Here is a 14,133-nt window from a genome sequence, read left to right as displayed (position 1 = left end):
AAAGGTATGTATGCATCAGAAAAAACAGTATATGTAGGGTTAGGTACTATCCACGGTTTCAGGCATCCACTGAGGGGTCTTGCAACATATTCCCCGTGGATAACGGGGGACTACTGTATTTATTTGTTAACTGCTTGACTTCTTGCTAGCCTATAAACTACACAAGAATGATGACTGCGTCTCCTCCACATAACACACTGCCAAGCATGTGGCAGAACACATTAGATATTTGTTAAACCTATTAATTCATGTTACAAGTGACAAGCACCGGGGCTATGGAAGCATTTGGCAGAGTGATCTAACTAATCTTGGGAGGTGAGGATCAGAGACCTCACTAGCTTGGAATTGCTGATATTGCTGATAAGGCTGAATTAGGTCTTTGCAAAACAGGTCTTTATGCCACATATAAACCATCAGAGTCATACATACATGGGGTTTCATAGGGACTATTTAAAATACTTAAGAGAACAAACTGTTTTCAAGCACAATCTAGTATTTCAGACTCGCCATTTACATAAACAATTGGTACGCTAATTGCAAATCATTCTTATTGCTCTCCTGAAGCAGGATCCCCCAAGGATCTTTATTAGGCACTCTGTTAGCCTAGTTTGAGTTACAGTGTTTACTAGAGTAATAACAATGAAGTTCTTGAAAAATATTTGGTAATTCAGACATTTTACTAATTCCAACTAACCCTCCTCATTAGTCTACATTGTTAGGTATTTTATCACCTCGTTAAGCGAAAGTATCAAAGGCTGCACTTAGAGCAATAGTCACCCAATTCTTCTGCAGGACACTTCTGGTAGCAAGAACCTGAGCTAACATCAGAAAGCGGGTGGAAAAAAGAAAATGAAGAAATGACAATTTGAAGAGCAACTGTAGTCCAGTTTAGTCTAACCAACAACACATATATGAAGTCACATTCAAATTATAAGCAAAGCACGTGAAAACTTTAGATCCTGCACCCCTGACCTTTTGATTGACCCGATATAATTTAATGAAAAGTGTCGGTGAACACCACTGACCAGCAGACCCCTTATCTATTTTGCAACATCTCTGTGAGAACCAGCCCTGGACACACTGCACAGACACCAATGAGCTCAGACAGTATCATCATGCATGTTTGGCCTGTCACTGTTCTCTGTCCCAGCACAGAGAGTTAGTAACACACTGGTCACATTCATGGAGTATCTTGAATGCTCTTAACAGAGCAGATGATCAGCAGGCCCTGTCCCCACACCAAAAGCAACAAACAACCTGTTGCCAGCAAGGAGGACACCCGGTCTCTCCGAAGGATGCCAAAGTCCTGTCCTGCCTCCTTTGCAGAACTTTGCAAATCTCTTGGATGCAAGCAGGATGATCGGGGCTGGCGGAGATTAGGCTCTGAATGTCTTAAGAGATTAGTTACTTAAAATCCTCCACATGACTTCAGTCATCCCGGTTACAGATGACAGAGTAAAAGCTTACTTGATTAAAGCCAAATGCCTATATATTTGCAAAAGGGAAAATATGCAGAAGAAAACAAGAGTCAGATTACTGATGGGCACTGCACCAGCTCCAGGACATCAGGACTGCTGAATAAATTATGACAAGGAGGCACACACAGTAATCACAGATTCACCATAAATACCACAGCCCTCAAGGCTCTCATACTTACTTTCCCCCAAAGCAAAGATTGAATCTGGCCTTGTCCTCAAATAAGGCCTGGCTCTCCCCAAATTCCAAATATGGGAAATCACAGCTCTTCTGCAGTGGGGGTAAGAGTGGAAAGGCAAATCTTTGTATTGCGTCAGGTTTTCATTAAAACAAAGACAATGTACATCAGAGTCTCTTTCCCTTCAGTTAGGGGCGGTTTCCAGTCCTCCTTGCACTCGCCCCCCTCCCCCACCACCCAGGCTATCACAGTCTTTTCATCACCTCCAGAATAATTCTCCTTTAAAACAAGAGGAATAAGCATGAGATCTGCAAAGACTCTTCCAAAACAAATTCAAGCGTAGAGGCACAGTAGCTCTCGATCTAATTTCTCCCTTCTACAAGTCCACTGCTCAGGGTGGAGAGCTAGTCCTAAGAGCTGGATTCACGACATGAGAGTGAGAAAGGAGTGACGGACGTCATTCCTCCCAGCCAGAGAGGTGCCAGAACACCGGGCAAGAGGCCATCACCCGCTCTCACAGAGGAAGGAGAAAGAGCTAGCAGAGTGCTTGGTGATCTTGCTTTCTTGAAATGAAATACCAGAAACAGATTGCAAAACTGTTCAGCAAGCTATCTTTTGTACCGAAACTTCAGAGGACATTAAGAAACTGTTCAGCAAATCATTTCTAAACAATGTCACAGAGAGTTGTCTAGTTTGGGGGTGAGCCTAGAATGACTCTATCTGCACTCCTCATAGACTCACAGACATGTCCATCTGGGAAGCAGCATTCCCAACAGACCATCCATCTCCCAACCAACACAAAACCACTGTGGAACAAAACCGATGAGAAAAAGCGGAAAAGCCTCTGAGAAGTGGGGCTTGTTGGCAAAAGGACGACCCTGCACAGAGGTTCTGGGGAACATGGGCCACCTGCCTTGGGGCTAAGGCAACTTCCACCAGGCACAGTTTACAACCTGCCTGGGACCTGCAGACCTAGAGGACTCATGGAGAAGGGAGAAGCACTAGTGACAGTGGAGAAAAGTACAGATCCTTCCCTTCTTAGGGCCAACCCCAGGGCGGCAGAGGGTACCTGGCAAGGTAGAGATCTGGAAGAGCTGACACCCCACTGAGCTGACACAGCAGCTCCTGGAAAACAGGCCGAACCGTGGGACCCTGAGCTGTCCCCAAAGCCTCCCCTCCCACGGCCCCCTAAGAGGAGTCACTCTGTAGGGAACTAGGGAGGCCAAGTACAAGGTGGGAGAGACATCAACCTTACCACCACACCTCCAACACGGGGTCCTCAGGGAAGCCTGGTGTGGATGCCATCTCCTGTCTGATGGGAAGTACATGATTGCTCTATTTCTCTTTTGTTCTTCCTAGAAATTCAGAACTAAGTATGAAATTCCCAATTCCCACAGACAGACAATTTCCCCAGCAGTTAATAAGGACATTCCACATTTCCAAGACCGGGGATATTTGCAGATTTTCAAAAGAAAGAATTTGCCTTTACCCGCGCCTCCCCCCCACCCCCACCCCCCCAACACTCCCAATCTCCCTCCATCACTGGTATTCATCTCTTACTCCTAAAGGGCCCTTCACCAGAGCTGCCCAAAGTATTTGTAATTCATGGTGGCTAAAGAAGAGATGAGAACAAAACTGGAAGAAAAGATGTTAAGTAATAGAAAAAAGACTTACCTTAGGAATAGAAAAGAGTTCCCTAATGTCAGAGTGTTTTAATTAATCTTTCTATTTATTGAAGATTAAAAATACATATCAGGCGACTACTTAAAATGTTCGTCATGATTTTAGCTTTTAATTCCTGGCATTTGAGATAACAGAACAATGACTGCTTGTGGCAAGCACTCAAATATTTGCCGAATGAACCGAGGCAAAGTCTTTTTAGGGAAGTATCGTAAGTAGATTCTAACAGAACAGTGGTTGTGGGATGGGTGGTAGCAGGTCAAACCCTGACTTTTAAGAAGGGTTGACTGTGATACGTGAATCCAACAACCATCCCTCCGAAGTAGCAACTGTTTTAAAAATCAGGTCTAAAGGCGAATCATCTAAGAAACCTGCTTTTGCTCCAGGGGTTTTAAAGAAAGTAGTATCAGTGAACTTGAGAAGCAACCCAGCACTTTGAAATGATAATCTTTTACAGCCATCGCTGCTTCTGCAGGGCTGGAGGAAAAAAAGCTCTCTTCCTTGGGGTGAAGGTCTTAAATGTCTGGTAGCCACGGCCTTAGAGGTTAGTCGAGTCCAGTTCATTCTAAATGGAGGAAGCACTTAGGAATTGAAAATGCAGGAAAACTTCTCTCAGTTTTTTCCTAGTCTCTGAACAAACGAGAACCCTTGACTGAATTAGACATGAAACCCAGAATTTATGGTTGTCCTCTTAAGTTTTAAACAGGCTTTATTTTAATTCAACATAATTTCAAAATTATAACTAAAATAGTTGCTAAAATACATGTGCTTAATTTGTTAAATTTACATTTTTAGAGAAAATATTCAGAATAAACAAGTCAATTATTTTCATTAAATGCATTAAAATTTAAGGGTAGTGTTTTTATTATGACTCTTGCTCTTGATACAGCAAGACAAAATTATTCCGTTATATAGCTATCGAGTGAGGCTCACTACTCCCCAACGAGTCCACAAATTACAGTTTCAACTAGCTATAAAATAACCAAATAAGTTCTGATATGGCCATAAAATTAAATCTGAAAAAAGAGCGAAGTAAATCACCTCTTTAAAATCAAGCTGTTGAACAATATGTTCTGTATGATTCCATTTACGTCAGGAAAAAAAATCTCCATTTGTGTGAGTATAGGCATAGAAATTATCGAAGAGATCTGGAAGAATCTATATCAAACTGTGAAGAGCATATATCAGACTCAACAAGGGATGGAGAGGAGAGCCTTCACATTCTACTTTCTGTCTGAACTGCCTGGATTTTTCACAAGAGAACTACATTTACATGTTACATATGTCAAAAAAAAGAAAATTCAAAAAACTAAAGCAAACATACAAACAAATACAAGCTACTCTCTGAAATTGAAACCAATCTCTCATCACCTTACTTTTATAAAAGATTTTACCATAAAGCACTTTATTCGCTGTTTTAAATGAAGACTTAATTCAAATCAAATCTTCAGGGAAAATTAAGATTTCCTGATGAGGGTATTACACCTAAGAGGTTGTGAAATTTCATTCTCTGGAAGTCTTTAAAAAAAAAAAAAGAAGTATGTTATACCTGGCCAGGACAGGGTAGGCGTGGTTTGACCTGAGGCAATGGATGGTTCTCACCTCCAAGCCTCCTGTTCCTCTTCCTACTCAAAGTCCTTCCTAGCAAAGTCAATCAAGGTCACCAACGCAACCAGTCAATGGCCAAACACCACCTAGATTACCCAAGCTCCCTAAAGATCGCAAAGTAACACTTGGAGAGGTTTCAAAAACACCTAACAATGACACCACCTGCCTAAGTGTGTCCTCTGGTCCTCGGCAACCCTGAGCACCAGGCTAATTTTGTTTTAGAGCTGGACTATATCAAGTGTGAGCCATCACACTAGTTATCACATATGAAAACAGACTGATTACTACTTAATACTTGCTGTCTGTCTGGGAGACAGAAGATTTCAAACTTATGGCGCTCCTGGGGAAGAGGAAGTTAATAAAAGGGGTCCATGAGAAGGAAGTTGGAAGCTCGCCTCATGACATGTCTCTGTCAACAACATACCACAGGCGGGATCCAGTGCCCTGTGAGGGCAGAGACGGTGTTCTCAGAAGTCATCATGAAAAAGGAGGCATGGACAGCACTCCGGAGTATGGGGAAACAGGTGTTACAAAGAAAAACAGTACTAAATCCACAAAAATAATGCCAACTTAACATACTCCACCACATCAAAGAATCATAATGGGAAAAAACATAAACTGGTATCAGACTTTTTTTCCCTGTTTTAAAAAGGGGCAGGGTCCTGAAGATGAGGGGAAGAGGCACCACTGGAAGACTGGATATGAGCTTCTTTGAGTTTACAGTTTTGTTAGAATGTTCTTGCCCTGACGATTTGTTGATGGATACACAAAAGCTCTTCTTTTGATACAGAACATGTCCCCTTCACTTCCCTCCTGAACTCCCCACTCCAGGGACACCTCCTGCTCTCCCTGGTCACCTCTGCCCTTGGTCCTCCAGCATATCCACTTAATAACTCTCTGGTATCTTCCATCTGTCTCTGGCCCAAATACCGAGACCTTTTGCCAACCAACTGCTCCAATTCTTACCAACCAGCATCTTTAGGGCCCTGGCCCACAGACACTCAGGCTTCTCCATGTTTAGAAGCCTTCTCAAAGCAGCCCCACATGCCCAGGGTATCCTACACCCCACAATTCTGCCTGGACCTCACTCTTCTCTTACTTAAGAAATGCCTAACATGCCAGCCCTTCCAGAAAGCCTTTCCAGACTGACCACACATGAGCAACTCCAGCTTCGTCCCTCTCCTGCACAAAGAATTCCCTCACTTCTCCTGCTGAGCTGAAAACAAGAACAAACTTGCCTCGCTTCTCTTTCCCTAATAGACGCCATCCTCAGAGAGTACATAATATCAATGTCTTCCTGTCCATTTGCAAAGTGATTTACCATTTGTTTTATTGCTGGCCTGAGATTATCATCTCCTAGAGAGCAAGGACCAGGGCTGTGTTCAGCAGAGCTCGGGTCACCTGGATGATGGGGAATAGGGTATTTGGGTGAATTTAATTAGAGGGTTAACAGACGGTTAGGCAAAAACTTTGCTTCAACTCTCGTTATTATAAAGCCTCTTATAAAGCTTTTTAAAATACATCTGACCACTTTCCAGCCTGGGTAGAGTTAATATAATTTAATCTTTGATTTAGGATCTTGCAGTGCCCTGAGGCTCATCATTCTCTCCTGCTACTATAATTACAGATGCGGAAGATGTAGAGACTGGGCTGATTGTGGCCTGGAAGCTAATTTCTAGAACAAATCCTTGCTACCACATCTTGTGATTTTTGCCTTCCTGAAAGGTGGAGTTCAAAAATAAAAACAGGGTCTGGCCCGGTGGCACAACGCACATTCCCCTTCTCAGCGGCCCTGGGTTCGCCGGTTCAGAACCCGGGTGGGGACACGGCACCGCTTAGTAAGAAACCATGCTGTGGTAGGTGTCCCACATATAAAGTAGAGGAAGATGGGCACAGATGTTAGCTCAGGGCCAGTCTTCCTCAGCAAAAAGAGGAGGACTGGCAGTAGTTAGCTCAGGGCTAATCTTCCTCAAAAAATAAATAAATAAATAAATAAATAAAAACAAAATCCTGCTTAACTGAGGATTCCGGTTAAGGGAGGTCCATTGCCATGGTCGTTGTTAAGTACCTGCCACAATGGCCCAAAATTAGTCACTTAATAAAGGATTCTTGATGAGGGAATCTGGTAATATGTGATTTTTCTACAAATATAAGCTTGATTTTGATGCAACCACTCATTTCTATGAAAATCAGGGGCATTCACACACAGGTGTCCTAAATTTCCTTAAATTAAAAACCAACTCTTTACGAGGAATAGCTGTGCTCACTTTGAAGCTGCGAAGAAACAGGTGTCCAATCACGGTGAAAGAAACTCCCAAAGGAACCTGAAAATATTAATCAAGGAGCCATAACTCGGGATGCACAAGGCCAGGGACCACGGGAGGAGAGCAAGTGGAGCCATTTAATTTAGTTCCCAGGCCAGGGCTCAGCGGAAGTGGTCTGCCTGGGCTCCAGAGACCCAATCTAAGCCCAAATCCCAAACTCATTACAATCTAAGCCAATTCTGTGTCCACATCATCCCACATGAACTGTCCCTAAAACCAGTGACAGTCATTTCTCCAAACCCTAAAGGGCCACTCTATCACCATTATGACTGCTGACTCCTCTGCGTTCTCAGGACTCTGCTGAGCATGGAATGCCCTCCCCAGTCAAACCCTGCCCATTCCTGAAGCCCAGCCCAAGTCCTCTTCCCAACGACTACCACCTACATTGAACTTGACTTTGAACTTCACAGGGGTCCATGGACAGAATTCTGGAGGTATGTGAACTTGAATGGGGAAAAAAAATTACATCATTATTTCCACTAATCTCCAAGTAAATGTTAACTGTTCCTTTGATTATGAACATAGGCAACCATCATGGTAATGTCTGCAGGACCTGTGACTTTGTCACAATAGAAATCACATACACTTTCATAACACATCACAGTTTGGTGTAGATACCTCAAAACGTCATTTTCACTCTTTGCTATGCCATAATTACAGTAATTGTTAGACCTGCTGTTAGAGCTTGTTATTTAATGTGCTATTAAAAAAGCATATTGCTATATCACAGATTTGTTTTTTCATAATCTGATGGCTGTATTTCAGTATAAATTGATTTCCTTTGTTATCCTGTCTATTTTTATTTATGCATTTTAACATGCTATCCTAAGAAGGAGTCCATAGGCTTTACCAGACTACCACAGCACAAAAAAGGCTAAGAACCCGTTTGGTGGAATAGATCAAAAGCTCTATAGCCAGCCAAACTTAGATTCAAATCCAGGCTCTGCCAATTTCTAGCTCTTTTCTTCTGAGCAAAATGACTTAAATTCCCTAAACCTTAAACTTCCTCATCTTGATCAAGGGAGCCAATAAACAGCACTTAACCTCATGAAACTGTTGATTCAACAAAAAATTAAGTGAACACCTAGTTACTCTGTGCCAGGCACAAGGCTGAGTTCTGGGGCTCCAGTAAGGAACAGGACAGACTTGGTCCTTAAGCACCTTATATAGAAAGGCATGCTATATAAAGTGTTTAGCAGTGACTGGCACATAAGCATCCTATAAACACTACAGTACTACTGCTAAGACCACCACATTGAGTATTTAATTATATGCTGATTTATGTTGCTTCCCATGTAACAACTGTGGGTTCACCTAGCTCAGGCCTTCCCAACAAGGTTTCTTAGAGGTCAGGGGCTGGGCTGCATACACAGAGGGAGCAGTTTGTTAGGTGGAAGAACACAGAACTTGAACCAAATGGTCCTGGCTTCAAAACCCTGCTCTGCCACTTACTAGCTTTGTGACTACACCAGAGACCAGCAGCTGTCCCTCCAAAATCTGCTCTCTCCTTCCTCTACAGTAATAGAACCCCCACTTTTTAGCTGGACACTCAGAAGTAAGGATATTATTTCCCAGCCTCCCTTGCAGCAAAGTATGGTCACATGATCAAGTTCTAGCCAATGGGGATGTAAGCAGAAGTGATGTGTGCACACAGAGTTGAATGGCATCCTAACCAGTCTGGTCCTTCAGACAAGAACTCCCTTCTCTGGCATCCTTGAAAATGGTCCTCAGGAAAGGGAAGTGCACTACCTCTGGAACAACTGTTGGGACAGAGGTGTCGGCTCATCAATAAATCATGATCCTCAACCTCCTGCTTCAGAAGCCTTCCCCCGCCTGTCCCCAGCCACTTCACTTCTCTCCTCTGCCTCTTCCTTCTCTCCTGCCTTTGATCACACCAGGCCTGCCTCTGAGCTCACTACCATCAGAACATCAAAGTTCCTTTCAATCTCTTTTGGAAGCACCCTCTGGCCTCTCCCCTAAGAAGTCTTCCCTAACCAACTGGGAGGTAAGTGATCACTTCCTCAGTCCCATCCTATTCAAACAAGAGGCCTCTCAAACTCTACAAATGAAATTCTCTCCCACTGGAGAAGCACACAAATGATCATTAGCATCTACAAATTCTCCTGTGTTGATCCAGAGATGTCCCAACCTCCTACATTTTCATTGCTAACACTTTTAAAGCTATTTCATCTTGTTTGCAAAATCAGCACTGGTCTGGGAGGCATAATACTTCACAGCTATGCAAAAATCGAAATTTGCCTTATGTGCCTAAAGCTTATATTCATCTTTCCTGATTACTCCCTTCCTGTCTTGCAGACACAAATCCTATTCTCTCTCTCCCACTTTGCTGTCATCTTTCCATGTCACTGTCACTTACACAGGCTGCTCCGAGATACAGGCACAGCCTCTCAACCACCTTTCTCTCCTCATTCCCTCTTTTCGCACTCATGCCACATTCACAGCAGCCCCTTCTCTCTCTCTCATCTTCTGCCCCTCTGGCTCCACACATTCTCGGTAGTGGACAGCTTACTATCCTCATGGCTCAACCAGGCCCAGGCTCAGGAGGGCTCTGGAATTGGAACAAGGGTGGCCGTGCCAGCCAATGGCTCCCAAGTTGGGTGTGGCAACCAGAGCTGCAATAGGAAGAAACAAGACACAGTGGTCAAGAGGACAAGAATCAGTACCCTAGTGGCTTCAGTAGGACAAGGACATGGGCAGGATCAGCACCCAGACAGGCAGGAAAAGTGGAACCTGATCCAACTCCTAGACACTGGCAAAGGAGAGGAACAGCAAGCACAGGTCTAATGATGTCGAGGGAGTTGCAGGAATCTCGGAGATTGACCCTGTATATCCCCTCACATACTGTCACAGGGTTTTCTAACTCAAATTGCCATTTCTAGAGGATGGCACCCGAATCAGTCTCACTTTGCAGAGCACTTAGCCTTAGTCCACTTTTTACAAACAAAATTTTATTCCAGGTGTGTGACCCACAGGGATTCTTTGCTGCTTTAAATTCACATTACACACTAATTTGCATGACACAACAAGAATGCTGACACACGAATCAGACCACACTAGACTGCAGGCAGGAAATAAGACCCCAATGTGGGTTTTATTCCCTCCCCAAGCACCTTTCGCTCCCCAAGGTTAAAAAGGTAGTGGCAAGGCTCCCTTCTGCCCCACTGAGAATCATCAAGCGGGGAGAAAAGACGAGATTTCATCAGTGGGGTTCACAAAACCAGGCAGAGATTACAATGCACACCCACAGTTCTAAACTGTCCCACTCTCACCTGCGTCTGGTCTGTGAGTGTTCCCCTTCAGCACCACCCTAACACTTGTTTTCCTCCACGGTACCTCATTAGACATGAGGCTGGGATGGAGGGAAGATAACAGTGCCCGGTGTCAGGGCCCAAGCTCCACTGCATAGGGCGGCCAGGAGCAGGAACCACAAGGGGACCAGCAGGCAGCCTGACATTTCTTGCGCAGCCACAAGAAACAAAAGGCACAAATGTCACAATTCCTTATTTCCCATTGGCGGCTCTTTCTCCTGCCCTGGGCCCCACCCTTCCACTCAGCTTTTTCCCACAGTAGCCACCCAACCCCACCCCATGCCCAAACCTCCCAGAGGGCTTTCCTTGTTTGTCCTCTTGAATCCACATGAATCACTAATTACTGATTTAAATCCAGACACTAAGTGAATGACAAATACCATGTAACAAATACCAATTCAGCATTGAGGACTGGCAAACGGAGGGTTACCTGCCTTCCTGACTCTGCCTGAGCATCCAGAAGACACTGCAGCCCAACCCACACCTGGACAGAAGACTGACTAAACTTGGTGCCAGGCGGTGCGTCTGTGTGTGTGTTGGAGCCGAAAGGGCTGGCACTAAGGAACTCACACACCGGTTCTTTAACTTGGCTACACATTGGAATGACCCAGGAGAGCTGAAAGACTGATGCCCAGGTCACCTTCCCAGAGAATCTGGTTTAATTGGTCTGGGGTTGCTACCTGGAGACCGGGATTTTTAAAAGCTCCTTCAGTGATTCCAACATGCACCCAAGTTTGAGAACCACTGACTGAACACTTTTATTATGTGTTCCAGACATTTTTCAAAGCAATTAAGATGATTAGAACACCTCAGCGCGTTTAACTGTCAAGATAGCCCTTGGAGGTATCATCCCATTTTACTGAGATTCAGGCATCAATCACGGTGAGGCTGAGATCCAAACTCAGGCTCTCTAACTCCAAAGTCCATTCTCCTTCCACCCATCTGTGAATTCTTGCAAGGGTGTAGACAACGCATGAATACAATCTCCACTGCCAGTAGGTCACAAATAAGCTCCATAAATGCAAGTCACCTAGATTTGGAGATGCAGACACCCTAGGCAGCAGTGACGACCTCTTCTGAATGCAGGGACCAGGCCATACAGAGGGCGGGCAGTGTGCTCATGGGTGTGCTCATGTGTTTCATGGAAAGAGATAGGATGCACCAGATTCTGGCCAGGGAACTTATCCTAGACTCCAGACGTGTCCTAAAATACCACATTTAAGACGGTGCTCAATGGCAAATTTGAGAATGGATGAGTGTTAGGCAGAGAGGGGCCTCTTCAGTGGGGAGGGAATCCTTAAGAGAGGTGACAAGAGATCGCCTCTCGGGGCCACAGTCTCTTTGTCCCACTCCAAGCATTCTGACCTTCTGTAGGGGGCAGAGAAACCAATCCTAATACCTCCCCTCCCAGGCAGCTTCAATTCCTCCAGTCTCTCTTCCTCCCAGAACTATGCCTATCAGAGCGTCCTTGGGGAGGGGACACATGACTAGTATGCTCAAACGTTTTTGGTCTACAGACCACTTAGGCAGGCAGAGCACTCCTTCAACTCCCTGTTCTACCCACACCTACTCCCCCTCAAAAAAACCACCATCATTGTCACCAAACCAACTTTCCCAACAGAGTGGAAATAATGCTGCCACTTCGGATTAGAAACTAATGCGGACCAACACAGAAGTGAAGATACTGAAGCCCCACGTTTATACTACTACAAGAAACCAGCCCACGATCCACATGCAGTCCCTAGCCCACCGATGTGCAGATGGGGGACCTCACTGCAAGGCCTGGGACAGACACTTTAAGGACAGTAAATGTTCCTTCTCAAAGACAACAAACATGTTACTCCACCATCCCTCCAGTGGAAGGGTCAGAAACAGGCCTTTTGGTACTCTATTCCAACCTGTGACACACACCGGCCGCCTCCCGGTGTCCCCCAAAGCCGAGTGTGGATGGGAAAGAACCACAAGGAACTGCACGAACCAACAGCAGGTTAAACTTTCACATCGATCGCACTGATAAGCAGCGCCACTTACCCAGCACAGCCAGACAGCTCAGCACTGGGAAAAAGCACTTCATGTCGGCAGCCAAGAGGAGACACAACCCAGGGCGCTTCCTCTTCTCCCAGTACTTAATCTCTCATGTCTGGCAATCCACTTATAGCTCCAGAGGACAATTTTGGAAACAGAACTTAGAAAATGAAAACAGGTTAAAGAGAAGAGATCAGCAGGAGGGAGTGGGGGGAGGGGCGGCGGGTGGCCGGTGTTAAACTCCCCTATGCTAAAGAAGGGTCCAGAACAATTCGGAAAGCGCTCTAGGCTTCTGGCACATCGTGTGCCTTGAGGTTTGCACTGGAATTGTAGATTGCAGTGGATTAATCCTCAAGGAAAAGGGGAAAAGAAGAGTCTGAGAAAATCCTTTCATCCACTGATTATACAGAAATGTCCTTGGCTTCCCAGTGAAGGTGTCTGTAATCTCCCTCATTCGGATTCCCCAGAGGGAACAGAGCAGGTTTTGTCAAAACCTTTGACAGCGAAATCGCCCCGGCTGGCATCGACTGTTTTGACTTCTTCAGCAAAGAGTCGGTCTCCATCCATGATGTTAGGTCACGGAAGCTGCCACCTGCCCCAGACCTGCCCAGAACACACGAAGCAAGTTGGCGTTCGGCAGCCCTGAAGCGGTCCCACAATGCCAGCAGATTTCTAAAACAAACACAACAGAGATTTATCAAAGGCAACACAATCGCCGCCAAACCGAGAGGGGCTGAGCGCTGAGCTGGTCCGGACGCCGGGGTCCCGCTCCTGGACCACGACAGTCAACCTTGGCATTCTGACCTTGGGCAAGTCGCTACACGCGCCTCCGCCTCAGTTTCCCTGTCCAGAGCAGGACAATTGTGGAAGCCCGATTGTTCCTGCAATACTTTCAGCAAATGCTTCACTCCTGGGAATTCCTTTCGCCTGCTACCGAGCCCCGACGCCGCGGGGAGCCCCACCCTCCGCGGGGGCAAATCGGGAAGGGGCTCCGCGGTGGGGCGGCCACTCCCGGTTCCACCCCCGGCCCCCGCCCCAAACGTGGGAGCTCTGCGCGCCGCGTCCCAGGTGGCCCCGCTATTGTTTTACCTTCCTGGGTGTTTATTTTTCGCTGATTGGAAAGAAAAGAGACAGAAGGAGAAGGGAGGCCGGGGCTCCGCTTTCTGCTACCGGGGCGTGCTCCTCGCGCGCCCGACCGGCCAGAGGAGGGCCCTCGGGCCGACCCCCGAGCGGAGCCGGCGCCGGGCCCGCCGCCACCCCTCCCCACCTCCCTCCCGCCGGCTCCCGGCTCCCCTCGCCGCCGCCCCTCCCCGCGCCGCCCGCTCCCACCGGACACTGACCTGGCGCCGGCCCTCTCGTCCTCTACTCCTCCGTCGGTCGGTCCGTCCGCGCCGGCACACGCCTCCGGGGACGCCCGCCTCCTCCCGCTCCTCCCGCAGCGGCACCAGCAGCCGCGCTCCGGCCCCGCCCGAGGCCCCGCCCCTCCAGTCCGGCCCAATGCACCCGGGCAGGC

The 14,133-nt window shown here is 46.4% G+C and overlaps 1 protein-coding gene across 8 annotated transcripts in view; it reads right to left on the bottom strand.

The window, feature by feature from the left end:
• The window catches only part of IGSF3 (immunoglobulin superfamily member 3), a 92,448-nt gene extending 78,315 nt beyond the window's left edge, over positions 1-14,133 (bottom strand). The window contains exons 1-2 of one of the 8 annotated variants that reach the window (XM_070608130.1): positions 13,961-14,133; positions 12,627-13,292 (exon numbers count right to left, since the gene is read on the bottom strand). In XM_070608130.1, coding sequence (XP_070464231.1) covers positions 12,627-12,669 — 43 coding nt within the window. In that variant the 5' untranslated portion in view covers positions 12,670-13,292; positions 13,961-14,133. Of the gene's footprint in view, positions 1-2,909; positions 3,010-3,328; positions 3,396-12,626; positions 13,293-13,709; positions 13,861-13,960 lie in introns of those variants that run through there. The other 7 variants (XM_070608127.1, XM_070608131.1, XM_070608128.1 and 4 more) reach the window with 7 other exon arrangements.

This window comes from Equus przewalskii, unplaced genomic scaffold (assembly GCF_037783145.1).
Source record: "Equus przewalskii isolate Varuska unplaced genomic scaffold, EquPr2 ChrUn-13, whole genome shotgun sequence".
NCBI classification, from domain to species: Eukaryota; Metazoa; Chordata; class Mammalia; order Perissodactyla; family Equidae; genus Equus; species Equus przewalskii.
Note: the sequence above shows the minus strand (reverse complement) of the source record. Positions and strands in the feature narration are given on the sequence as shown.